This window comes from Bactrocera oleae, chromosome 6 (genome assembly GCF_042242935.1).
Source record: "Bactrocera oleae isolate idBacOlea1 chromosome 6, idBacOlea1, whole genome shotgun sequence".
Lineage (NCBI taxonomy): Eukaryota > Metazoa > Arthropoda > Insecta > Diptera > Tephritidae > Bactrocera > Bactrocera oleae.
The window spans coordinates 56672210-56686755 of record NC_091540.1 but is presented as its reverse complement, the minus strand read 5'-3'; the positions used below and the strand labels follow the sequence as shown (position 1 = coordinate 56686755).

The window sequence follows — 14546 nt, the reverse complement described above, 5'->3', positions numbered from 1 at the left end:
TATTTAGACTCAATAGAATTAGAATTTTGTAAGAACGTATATTTTGTGGATTTTGTAAAAAGTTTGTTGATAGAGTTCTTATAGTATTGTAATATTCAAAGAAGATCACCTGCCTTTGATATTCTATATATGTACCCATTACTTTCGAAGTTCATGGTATGAAAGTGAGTTATTTTTGATTTCATAGCTTCTATATTATGGATTTATTAGATTCTTATATGCAGTTTCTCGCATTTATTTCCCTTCATGCAATCATGAGTCTAGTATTATATTAAAAAACAGTGGTTTTCTTAAAGAAGAAATTTAAAAAATAGCTTTGGAATTGCGAAAATTTCTAGGAAAATAAGAAAATACGTTAACTTCGACAGCCGCAGCTAGAATACCCTTGCGAGCACATTTCTTATAGCAGAAAATAGTAAAAAAAGATCTTAAATTGATTTTGATCGGCCAGTTTGTACGACAGCTATTTGCTATAGTAATCCGACCAGACAAATATGTTCACAGATTGTACCGTTGCCTTGCACAATAATCTATGCCAAATTTCGTGAAGATATCTTGTCAAATAAAAAAGTTTTCCGTACAAGAACTTGATTTGGATCGATCAGTTTGTATGGATTAGTATGTATATGCTATAGAGGTCGGATAAGGGCAGTATCGACAAATGAGCAACTTCTTGAGAAGGGAGTTTGAATCAATATCTTAAAATCTGAGAGACTAATTCGCGTGTCTATAGACGGCCAGAAGTTAATCGACTCAGCTCGTCACGCTGATCATTAATATAGGGGGCCCGAAGTTTCCTTATGAGTTTAGTTTTCTTATCTGTTTAGGTATAATAAGAGGAAAATAAGATAGAAGATGGAAAGATTGATGTTTTTACCATTCTATTTAATTTATCGAAAGACCGAGAGCTAGTAATGAAATTTTACAATAATTCAAACATAACTACTTGATACTTAATACTTAAAATTATTAATTAAATAATGGCGAATGGATTTTAGAGTCATATCGGGTTGCAGGAGAACTATCAACTTCTTCAGAAGTGTGGAGAATATTTATTATCTAAGGACTGCAATGCTGTCAAGAGGCAATGCGCAGATCATCGGAGGAAATTCGAAGAAGACTAGAACGAAGAAAATTAGAACGATTGTTAGTGTGTGTCGTGTATGTCTAAAAAGAATTGTCCCAGATCTCCAACTTAGCTTTAAGAGTTTAGAGATAACCTATACCTTCCTTGCCGATTTTTTGGGAACATATTTTTGACTCGTAATATGTTCTAAGCATTTTCATAGTTACGACAAAGTTAAATCAACCATATAACGGACTACTACTTAAACAATGCCCAACGGAGCCTGTAAACTTGGCAGCGCCACCTCGTATGCATATCAATTTCAAAAACATTCACACATATATACACACTCGTACTACAAAAGTTAGCGAGCTCTTACGAAAATAAGGCACTTCCAGCTCACGTTATAATTGTTATTGTTGTACGGCATAGTATATTGGCACACGTAGAAGTTATCAAACGTTGTATTTATGGCGCTTACACTTTATAATACGTGCACCGTTATATTATGACCACAACAGAGAATAAATTATAAAAGTTTTGGCGCACGTATAGTCGACGAAATTAAGCGAACACAAGTTGAGGATAGCGATGGGGGGGGGCGGAATGCAGTATAATTTGTAATAGGCTGACGACGGGAAACGCAAGTTAATATTAACAATTAAATAATCCTTAATAAAAGCAAAAAGTTGCAAGAGAAATCGGAAGCTGCCCATGAAATTACAGAAAGCGGCATTAATTTATTTACGATTACAAAGCATGCTAACCTCTACTTATATTTACATATGTATGTATGTATGCACCTATAAATATTATATATACATTAGGGTGGAACAAAAAAAAAATTTTTTTAGCCTGAGTGTCAAATTTGTAGATTATAATGAAAGAAAATTTTTGGAAAAAAAAAAATGTTATACCATCTAGAGGCTCACTTTTAAGGTAGAGTTTCGAGTTAAAATTTGTATTCCGTAAAAAATTTTTGATAGGTGTTCTAGAAGCTGTGGAGAGTCCTCTTTCTTGCCAATTAAAAGTTATCAACTTAAAAAAAAATTTTGTGTTCATTATTGGAGTTTTAAAAAAAAGCCTTAAACGACAACATGCTTTCCTTAAGCGTTAAAATAAAATTTGAGTCAAAAACCTTCAAATTCGATAGTTTTTATATAAATGTGAAGAGCTTAAACCAAAAAAAAAAAAACTCGAAATTTACTTTAAAAGTGAGTGGGCCGCCTCTAGATGTTAAAAAAATTTATTTTTTATAATCTACACTCAGGCTAAGCAAAAAAATTTTTTTTTGTCGCTCCATTCTAATATACATGCTCTTCCAATATATAAATAAAAGTATCTTTATTATCTTTGCCTGGAAAATAATGTACGCAAATTTACTTGTATGCCATTTGTGCGAGAGAAATATCATTTTATATGCATAGAGGACCGAAAAGCTCTTTATAGGCTCGCTTTTTGAGTGGCACTTGTAACTGTTAATAATTTCCCTTCTTGATTGGCACTTTCACCGTCTGAAGATTCTTGTTGAATCCACCATAGTGGGTAAGTGGGTAAGTGATTTTCTTGTCTTACATACGTAAATTCGGTTCATCACTACTCTGCTCGTTAAGTTTGAGCTCTACTCGCTTACCAAGATATTTGTATGCATGTGAAAATAGCAACAAATTTAAATACAATAAATATTAATACAAAGCAGTAAGGATGCCTTATTAATTTGCTTTGTTTTTTTATTCTTTTTAATTACTTTAAACCTGAGTTTAATGAAAATTACGGTGTTTAACTTTAAACAAGGAGTTTAATGCGCAACATTTTTTTGTTTAACTCCTTTTGAACATCACCTAAGCCCTAAGTGGTCTAACTTAAGTCAAATTTAATTGTTTACTTAATATTTTCGCCTTATATACTTGTATGCTAATATTTCTGAAATAAAAACGACTCCACTCACCTGTGGTATGCTCAATATAAACGATGACATGTAGACGATGCCCAGAAATTGATAGCATCTCTTAGTCATATATAACGATCTCATAGGAAATTTCACCGCAAACCAACGATCCACACCGATCAGCACCATCACGTATGTAGATAAATATAAACTGAACATTTGAAAGAGCTTGAAGAATTTACACAAGAGATCACCGCCACGCCATTGCACTGTGTAAGCCCAGGCTGCCTCACCGATAATGCAGAAACCCGTTACAAGTAAATCCGCAATCGATAGATGAAATAGCAGCGAGTAGATGGCATTCCAAGAGTTTCGCAAGCTACGGCGTTTGAAGCGTGTCTTATAGATGTTCCACATGGTGAGCATATTGCCGAAGAGTGAGAAAACGGCCATCACACCCAATACACAGACTTTTATCAGCGTTGTGGTGGAGAATTGTGGGGCATGTGTGTAGAAAACTTCCGTACTCGTTGTTGTTGGTGTAAATGTTGTTTCAAAAATGTCTGCCAGATTAGGATATATTGTAGTATTATCCGCTAAATTTGGTGATATTGTGAGTAGAACTTGGGCCAGACGTGACAGTGGCATATTTGGTAGTGTTGTTGTGCCCATTGCGGCTGTCGCCACTCGTGCGTGGGAATCATGACGCTCGTAATATTCCTGTGGGCGGCTTAAACTCTCTGCGAAATGTTCAAGCATTGCTCCTACAGTATTGTGTGAATTGAGAATGGATGTTGCCACCACACTTTCACCTTCCATTTAGTGATTTTTCGAGGTAAATTCGTATTTGCTGTGCAATGAGAAAGTTGCGAAAAGTTTTTTTTTTATTATTTTAAATATTTTTAATGTAAATCGGATCACATTTTTATTTATTTAAATATAATTTTTTTTTTAATTTGTTGGCAATTTTTTTATAATAAAAATTTGATTTATTATATATATATTTTTAATTTATTTTTATTATTTTTAAATTTAATCGTAAGTTTAACTACGAAAAATATTACTTCTAAACTCCCAAAAAAAAAAAAATATTTGCGAATCTCTTAAATAAATAAATTTATCTGGAACTCGTTTCTGGATGCTTAAAAATATTTTCTACGATATTTTTGCAATGCTCACATCGTGCAAACTAATTTTAACATTAAAATACCATTTGAGCACTTTTTGTCCTCATATGTTTAAAACTGTTGGCGACTCTATTAGTGTTTTTGCGATTACCAAAATAGTTGCCAATCAAAGCACTGTTTCTTTTTATTTTTTCCATTTCGATTACCAGCCATTTGGCATTTGGTTCATGAACTTTTGTAAAAAAAAATTTAATACATGGCAACTCTAACCCTGGTATTTTCTTTGCTAAACATGTTATAGAAATTAATTGTTTTATGTATTAAATTGATTTTTTAAATTAGCAATTAAAATGTATTTTCATACTTTTGAATTTGTTTGGCAACCCTAAAAATTTTGAAAAGCAATAAAATAAAAAATAAAACAAGAACAAGTTAAGACAGGGACAATAACGAAAAATTTCCGCAAAATTTTTTAACCAGAGTTGCCATGTGTTTTATAAAAATAATTGTAAATTTTGAAATTATTATAAGCAAATGAAGTTCATATTTAACACGTATAGAAAACTCTGTTAGTATTTGAAATAAGTGTTTTTGAAAAATTTTCGAATCTCTTAGTTCTTCTATAACTCTTTTTAAGACCAAAATAGTATTTTATTAAATATCGTGAACCTGGCAACCCGTTCAGTTAATGTTTTTTGTAACCTATAAATATCATAATAGAATTCGATACTAATCGTCGGGTAATTCTAATTCTAAAGTTTGCTGCTGGGATATTTCTCAACCGACCAGTTACACATAAAAATATGAATTTTAGGTTTGTAGTTGCTGCTTCTCTGGAGGCTTAACTTGCTTTCTCATGCACATGTCTCATAAATTCGCGTGCTTTACGATGTTGTTGTGTATGGTTATGGCTTGACTTCGTAATTACGTGAATGTCTCTGTATTTAGCTAGTTACTGTAGTAGTTGAAGATTATAGAGCACACGTTGGAAGATTAAACTTGAGAAATTTTGTGATCTAATAATAAAATGGATATATTTTTATCTTGCAAATAATTGATGCCCAATCTGTCTCCCAGCTCTTAAGTATACCTTTGTTTGCCCATTTTATTTTATTTTATTTTCAATTTATTTGCTCTTTCAAGTTTTATTCCCGGAAAATTATATCATTAGTAACATCACTCCCACAATTTTTTCCATTCATATGCACACAAAAAATTACAACTCTGGAAAATTACTTATGTTTTTTTTTGCAGATGCGCCAAATATAAATTCTATAAGCATTTGCCGCTTTTCAGTTAGCTAAAAAGTACTAAGTCAGTAAGTTAGTAAGGAAGTGTACACGCTCGTGGCTTATTGTCAGTTTCGTTTTAATGAAAAAATCCGTTGCTGCCGCGTGAGCGTTCGTGCGTGTAACGAGAAATAATAAAAACCGCTTTAGCAATGAGTAAATATATACATATATATATGCATGTGTGTGTGTGTGTGTGCTCCGTTGCTCTGTAAATATTCGTAAATAGCGTTGAAATGGTGAAGGTGTTTTTGGCAAACCCCGCTCAACCGAAGCGTTTACTTCTTTCGCTTCCGTTAAAGGCGTCGGTGGGTGGATGGAAGTGAGGTAGTTGGGCGAGGAGGCTGGGAGCTATGTGTAATTTAATTTTATGTTATCTTTTGACCATTGTCTGGTACCCCTATAAGTAGGAACAACAACAAATAAATAAAACCGCTGTTTTCTTTCGTTTCATATGACCATCACATTTCGAAAATGTTTTGCGGTTGTTATTGAGTGACTGGTATGTATGCTTTTGGTATACTTTTTCGAAATCCTAGTGAAAGAGTAAATTTGGGATTAACATTCAATATGTCTCCCATAATACTCGTTTTTGCATATAAAGCCGAATTGTGACCGATAGCAATAATATTTTCGGATTCTGAAAGGGGCAGATAAACCGGCAAAAGGATACCAAAAGTGGTTCGAACTTTATGACAATAATATATAAAATATTGAATTTCCGCTCTAGACTTGATAGTATGCCGTATTAGCTGGTGTTAGCGGACAAAAAAAAACTAATTAATAAAGGTTTGACTTAATTTGATATTTCAAATTGGCATCAATTCGAAAGCCGTAGAAACGGCTATCGCTGTTTTCTAAAATCAACTGTGCCAAAAATGAAGCAATAGAAGACTATCTATTAAATATATTTCAAGACGTCTAACAAAATATTTTATCTAGTTCAACTCCATTAATACTTGCCATCGCTTGGACAATTTTGTCATATTTTTGGAGATATAATACTTACGTTTGAATGAACTAAGTGGAGTCAATTTTAATTTCCTTAAATAGTCCAGTAATTTCATTAGGACTGTACTTTTTTAAAACGAGTAAGTTCTGAATTAAAATATAAGTAATTAAGCTAAAAAAAATCCACAAACTCATACTAGGCAACTACGAAAAAATTCTCTTAAAACTCCTTTGCTTCTAGATTATTTTTAAGAAGAGCTTAATGACATAGAGGAATGATGAACGATTAAGACCAAACCCCGTAATCATTGTGTTTGAGTGAGTTTTAAAAAGTTTGGCTCATACTTGATTCGAGAAATGTAAAAATTGAACCTCATATGTACATATATTTTGAACCCCATTAGTTCTTTCCACCTTGCAGTGGTAAACTTGATATATGCAAAAGCGGTGAGGAAACAAACTCGGTTCCCAGCATATTTCTAAGATGAAGTAATAGTTTCAGAAAGCTGCCAAAATTTCGTTTAATTTACGCTTAATATCTTAACAGTTATCTGAATATGTTTGTGTATCATATAAGTATTACTTTTAATATTTGATATTTGTGTTCTAAAAACAGAGAAAGATTGACTTTCCCATACAGCGGCGATCATTTATAGCCTTAACCTGAATATCTCGAAAAACAAAAGAAACCGTGCGAGTGTTAAACACTGTACGAACTTAGCCTTTTTCTAATTATTAGATTTCTCTTTTTCTATAGTATGGTAATACATCTACATTGTTTGTCATCCTTACAGTAAGGTAAGCGTTAGGAGCTTGCAGTCCTATTTGTTGTGTCCATTTTAGTTCCATTCACTCAAAAAATGGTAAAAAATTAAAATAAAAGTTTTGCGGCATCTCCGGCCGGCAATAAATCCACACTCTTGTATAATATTGGCTACTGAATGACAAGAAGCGGCAAAAGTATAATAAATCTCGCTAACTTTCTCCGTCTTCATTCTTTCAAAACAAAAGTTTCAAAGTTTAAGTGGTTGGAGACATACAGTAAAATATTTCGCCCCAAATTTATTTATAAAGAATACTGATTTAATTTTATAAAGTGAAAAGAATGTAGAAAGAAACGAAAAACAAAACCCAACAGCTAATTAAATTTCCGGTTAACCTATTATTTTACTTACAAATAAATTAAATTTTATTAACTTAACCAAATGAAGTTTGACACACTTAAGGCGAAAATTAAAAATCCAACACTAATCAAGAAATACACAAGGGCTGACTTGCATTGACTTAACCCTTTCATACCAAAGCGTAAATAAGTAATTAAATCAATATTTATGATGGCTGCCGAAAGGTCATATTAGTCAGCAACCACATTTGGTAGATAAAAACAGTTAGGAGCGATTTCCTTTAATATTTATTGCCAAAAATTCTATAGAATTCTTTGAGTTATGTTAGGTGATGAAGATAGGACTTTCATACTTATATTTAATAGAATCACTAACTTGAATACTTTCAGATACTGGGAATAGGGAAAAAAATTTCCCTCCCCTATCTCCCTCTCTCTCTATATATAAGTATTCTTTCAACGTCTCGGAAATATCACTGAAAGAATTTTCTACGAAATAGTCGTTAATTTTTTACAAACAAATCTTTATTAAACGTCTCATACTATATGCTGCGAATGAACAATGAAAGGTTTCGTTATACCATTAATCAAGTGGAACTCGTCAAAGTTCTACCACAGTAGCAAGTAAGTTTAAATAAATATTTGCGCTAAATTAATATACCTCTAGTATATGGTAACTATCTTTTTTTCTGCCCTGGATTGAGATGTATTCACTTGTTATTATTTATGGATGTTAGGCACGCGGCATCAGCATCTTCATTTCTCTTAATTAATTAGCTCGTAAATATCTGGTTTTGAGAGAATGATTAGCGAATGCGAAAATACATTGACATGTGTAAATAAATGCGTGCATTAATTTTTCCACAATTATGAGCAAATGAGAGAGGGTTAGGATGGTTCTTAAATACGCAATAAATACATTAAGGTGCTATTTAAGTGTTATAATGGTGTATTATGTATATTGTATAGTGCTTCTTAATGAAAAGAAAACAGGTTAGGGTGTTCCTTAAATATGATATATTATTGTGAAGGTGCTTCTTAATCGAGAGAAATAAACGTTAGGGTGTTCAATAAATGTCGTTAAATAATTTTTGCAATCAATTATTCATATTTCAACTTCGAATAAATACTAGAGCCGTTTCAGTAGCCTTACCAATAAATACCCAAAGTTGTGGTTACTATAGTCGATAAACAAGAACAACTTTTACTTCGGCTGTACCAAGCTAATACACACTTTACAGCTACTATTATATTTATTATAATAGCATAGAGGGGTATAAAACGTATTTGGTCTGATTTTGATTGGTCAGTTTGAATACCAGTTATATGCTATAGGCGTCCGATCTGAACAAAATGTTCGAGCAGTATAGTGTTGCCTTGTATTGTTCAAGGCCAAATTTCGTGTAAATAGCAAATAAAAATTATATTCAAACAAAGAGTTGGTTTTGATCGATTTATTTGGCAGCTATATCCCATAGTGGTCCGATATCGACGATTCCGATAAATGTAGCTTCTTTAGGAGACTCAAAAACTGAGGGATGGATTAGTATCCAATTTTACCTTCTCGATATTACAAACTTCGCGGTAAACTTAATATAAGTGGTACAAAAAAAAATATATAAATTGTGAACACGGTTTGAGATAATTAAGACAAACGGGACTTTGACCCTTACGACATATATGAACTGCCTCCTATTGATCGTATCTATACATCAAAACGTGTTTTTGATATCCTTTACCGTATTTTAACATCTTGAGAGTTTGGTATTGATAAAATCGCAAATTTTATGTTTCAGGACCACCCTAATACACATGAAAACAAAAATTTTTGAGTCGTAAATGACTACCATATATAAACGCATACATTCATATTAAACAAAAAATCGATTGGGTTCTAATTGATGAATCATTTACTGTCAATGATATGAATACATACATACATACATACCATAGATACATAGCTATGAGTGTACATGTATTTATATTATAGCAATTCTCATATTAGTTTTTGTACATTCATTACTTTATTGGCGAAGTATTGCAGTGTAAGCGGAAATTTATGATTGTATGAAAACGTGGTCTGCTTAAACGCATACATACATTACAAACGCACACACACAAACATATAAAAGAGCAAATTCCTGAAAACAACTATTGCCATTCAAGAATTGCGTTAAACAAATGTTATCAGGATGTAAATTCCTTTACCCAGCTCTACTTCGGTTTGTGTGTGTGTGTGAACGATCACAACGGTCGGTTGTGCGTAAGTGTGAGTGTAGGGAAGTTAAATGTTACCGTGATTTGCAGGCTATTTTATAAATATTTTTTTTGCGAGTAGCTAATAGAAAAGCCGTTATTTACTTGAGTTAACCATTTGAGGGTTTAAAGGTTATGAAGGATGGATTAACTTTCGTTATAGAAATTGACTTTTTTATTTTGTATTTTTCAAACAAACGCTTACGGTGAGTCGGCTAATCGTTGATGCAAGAAATTTCTTTGTACTTAGAATAATATCGTTATTGCTATGGTTAACTTTAGATTTGAAAACTTTGTGCTTTGTTGCTAATGCTTTCAGTTTAGTTAAAATGAAACTTGATTTATTTGCTTTCAATTTTTTCTTTTGTTTAATGCAAGTTGACAGCTTGACTGTATCGTCTAAGTTCGCTCGGAGCGTTTGGCTAAGTTAGCGAACAAATTCCTTAAAAAATCTCTTGCTTAACGATGTTAGTCTTGTTTTTGTTTTCGAGCAGCGAACACTGAATTTTTTTTGAGCTGCCTTTTCATCAAACTTTTCCGGTAGGCGCTTAGAAAATTTATTATTTCTGAATTTATACAAAGCTTGGCAAGTCAATCCAAATATAATTTTCCACAAGAAAATGTAATTGCTTTATGGGTTTCAGCTTCATGTCATGTAATTTGCAAATAAAATATAGAAACCAATAGTTACTCTTCATGCGGATTTCGGCCACGAAAAACACCTTTTTGAAAAAACTTTCAGTTCTCTGCATTTATCAGAAAATATTAACACTCACATCCGTTTAGTGGGGTGAAGCTCATCTAAACTTCTAGAAGCATAAGACCAGCTATGAGAATTGAGGTCACTGAACTTGAGCATACAAATTACAAAGTAGATTTACGATCGTGCTCAAATTTTATACCTTGAACAGGGTATAATATGCCACGAAGTTTGTAACACACAGAAGGCAACTCCGATACTATAAAGTCTATGCATATACAAGTATTAGGATGGGGCGAAAAAAAATTTTTCAATTCAAAATTTGTAGATTACAAGAAAAAAATTAAATTTTCACTTTTAAGTAAATTTTCGAGTTAAAATTTTTATTTCGTAAAAAATTTTTGATAGGTGTTCTAGAACGACAACACGCTTTCCTTAAGTGTTAAAATAAATTTTGAGTCAAAAACTGTCAAATTCGGTAATTTTTATATAAATGTGAAGAGTTTAAACCAAATAAAATTTTTTTTGTCCAAAAAATATTTTAACTTGAAATTTACTTTAGAAGTAGTGGGCCTCTAGATGGTAAAAAACAAATTTTTTTCCAAACATTTTGCTTCGTTTTAATCTACAAATTTTAGCCTCAGGCTAAGCAAAAAAAAATTTTTTTTCGATCCACCCTAGTATATATACGAGTATACGCGAACTAGTATATGGAGAACTTATTTACTTAACAGGATATCTTCGCGAAATTTGACATAGATAATTGTGTACGGTAACGTTATAATTAGCGGATATCTTGTTCAGATCAGACCCCTATAGCATATAGTTGCTATATAAACTGACCAATCAAAGTCAAGATAAAAATATTGCTGTAAGAAATGCACATGTGAAGGATATTATAGCTAAGTAGCAGCTGAAGTAAACGTTTTTTCTTGTTTCGACTTCGCTGGCAACTCTGGTACTAAGTAGTATCAAGAACACTGTTAATTCCACTAAAATATTCTTTATATGATTAAGTATTGCTAGTTCTTTCAAAATATTCCGCATATAAATCAATATGCGTTCTTGGAAATGAGCAAATTCTGAAGCTCTGCTCGAGATCAGTCTACATACAACTTAAATGAATTGTACACAAGCCTTTAGAGAGAAATTTTTGTTGTAATATGTTACACGTGTTGTTTTTTGTGTTACTTATTTGTCAAGTCTGCTACACAAGATTACTTGGACTTCCAAAGTATCCATTTTCAGTCATATAACATGGCAGCGTATATATGAGTCTGTATGTATATATGTATGTATGAGTGTATATATATGTATACATATTGCAATACATACATATATACATGTGGACATATCAGAGATGATATCAGTCTTGTTGACATTTTAGCATCGCCCATTAGTAACATATACATTTATATAAATATAAGTATCTATATTTATGTCATTCCTGCTTAGGTAGAAAACTATTAGCACCTACAAAATAGCGGCAATAAACTAATTCACTTTGGTCATTCATCATTTGTTCACAACTATGTTGAGTCCTGTTGAGTGTTGTTTGACGACCAGTGACAAGTTTTGGTTATATCACAGTCACACACATACAAACAACCATCTGTAGTATATGTATGTAAGTATATAAGTATGTATTTCAAGAGGTAACTAAGCAAACCACAACCTTCAAGCGAGGAATTGGATGAATTCTGAGTGGGGGCTCAACTGTGCGTGCAATTACCAGTGGCGCCGTTGGCAGGTGGGCTCATATACCCGGCATTTAACGCCCCACCATCAGAATATTGAATAAAAATACAATAATAACTGTAATAAAAGTATGAATGCGAAATTTGATCGGTGTGTAAAGAAAATTATATGCTGCTTTGCTTTGTAGAAGCAAGGCACACTTTTCATTATTTAGAATTCGCCAAAGCACGCTTAAAGCAAATTCAATAACAACCATCTGTTCTGGAAATTGCAACGAAATTTATGTAATTTTTTTTTGTTGTAAAATCTTTTTAATGATAGAAAATTACAAAAACTGGGGAAGATAATTATTTTGCTTTATTCTCTATTTCATTTTATTATTTTTTATTTTCAGCTTAGACAATCAATCGGAAGTTACTTTGCATTGAAGATGACGGAATATAACATTGCTAGGGAAATAAAAAAATAGATTATTATTGAACATTTAAAAGCGAATTATTGAAATGGCGGCAATTTAAAGTCGTAAAATATAAAAATACAAAATTTTTAGGATATATTTAAACTTCTTATTTTTTGTTCGCTCTCCTGTGCTACAATTGTATTGTTAATAGTTTAATTTGTCGTGGCAGCATAAAAGATTCTACTTATGTAACCAAAAAAAAAAAAAAAACTTTTACAAAACTTTATACGTTAGTTTAGTTGTAGAAACTTTAGAAAGTTATGAAACCTGAAGTCGAACTGAAGTAGAATATTTAGAATGTCATAGAGTAAGAACCCGATGCTAATCGATGGCTAAATTAACGCTTGAAGACATCATCCGTGAACATTTTTTCTAATTCAGGTAATATATAAAAAACCCTGTTTTACCAATTCTTAGATCACGGAGGTTCAAAGTTGAAATCAGTGAATTAAAAGAGTACTTAAAATAGCATACTGATGGACCTAAGGTGGAATAGATGGGTTATGGACCCGGTACAAAGACCTCTATAGCAATACCTAGTAGTACTACATTTTAAATATTTGGACGTGAGACAAAATCAATCTCATTAAGATACTGAAAAGTGTATTCGAGGCTACTAAAGATCTCTCCTAAAGAGCTTAAAGTTTCTAGCTAGTCAAATTATGTTTTAGTTAATTTTTAAATATTATAGTTCACAGTGAATATTTTATGGATTAAGTTAACTCTCTATGTAAAAATCAGAACACAAACAGTCCTGAAGTATAGTCTAAAAAGTGCACAGCTCGTCAGTTATAAATATATGACGACAATTTCTTTTTTCTTGTATGATAGGTCGGAATTGTCTCGACGACTATGAGACAGTAATTAAACAAAGGCTGCATTATTTTAAATTAATTAGTGTAAACATCTTGAGTCCTTAAACTTCCTCATAGGGAAACAAAAAATATTTTATGTATGTAGGTCGTATTGCTTGAGGTTGCTAGAGGATTAAAATGTACTACGGAATAGCGACTAGACATTTAACCACAATTTTTCGTGGACAATTTCTTAGTACAAATACAAAAAATACAAATCAATTAACCTACAAAACCATGGAATTAAAACAAAGTAGATATGCCCCTTAAAACACAAACTGCAATAATTCTTATTCACTTCTGCGTCTCTATTTTTACTTTCGTTTTCGAATGAACCTGCTTCCAATTCTATTTTAGTGCACGCCTAATCAATAGAGAAACATTACACTTTGTAATAAGTAGGCCGCATGAAATGCCACATAATAACTATTGTTGAAATAATTGGGTAAAAATATGCGAATATGCCTGATATTGTGAGACAATTTAGTTAGTTGCCTTCTATTTATCACCTTTGATTGACAGATGTGAACCGAATTCACGGAAAATATATGTATTAGTTTTCGTGGGTGTGGAATTGATAGCCTTTGATGTGTGTTTGCACACACTTATTTGTAAAACAAAGGTTGCTGTCAAAGTAATGAAATGACCTCTTTCCGGAATAAAAATGTTGGTGTAGGCTTGCCACCTATTTATTATTTAATAAAATTTATTAAATACAAAAAAAATCTATGTCAATGTCAAAATGTTTAGTTTTAGGCAATATATATTTCTGAAACCCGTTTGAGCTGTGTTGCCACATCTTTAAATATTGAATTTCAATACAATTGATTATTATTACGATATGAATTTCAAAACTTTTGTAGAAACACTACATTTGAAAATATATGTTGTGGTAGGTTACCACTAGTTTAAAATATTTAATTCTATAATTCTTAAAAGAAAAAGATTAAGCAGTTAAAATTTTTTTCACGACGCATTGCCACATGTTTAAAAATTTTAATGCAATAAAATTCCTAAAATAAATCAATTGCTGCCATAGCAATTTTAAAATGGATTATCTTTAAAAAAAGTATCTGTATAAAACAAATATTTGTTAGGAATATACAAGTATATTTTAGTTTTTAGCTCAAAAGT

The 14546-nt window shown here is 31.9% G+C and overlaps 1 protein-coding gene across 11 annotated transcripts in view; it reads right to left on the bottom strand.

The window, feature by feature from the left end:
* CrzR (corazonin receptor) overlaps nt 1-14546 on the bottom strand; it is a 75921-nt gene that overhangs the window by 6640 nt on the left and 54735 nt on the right. For all 11 annotated transcript variants that reach the window (XM_070111279.1, XM_070111285.1, XM_070111289.1 and 8 more), the window contains one exon: nt 3015-3804. In XM_070111279.1, coding sequence (XP_069967380.1) covers nt 3015-3773 — 759 coding nt within the window. In that variant the 5' untranslated portion in view covers nt 3774-3804. The remainder of the gene's footprint in view (nt 1-3014; nt 3805-14546) is intronic.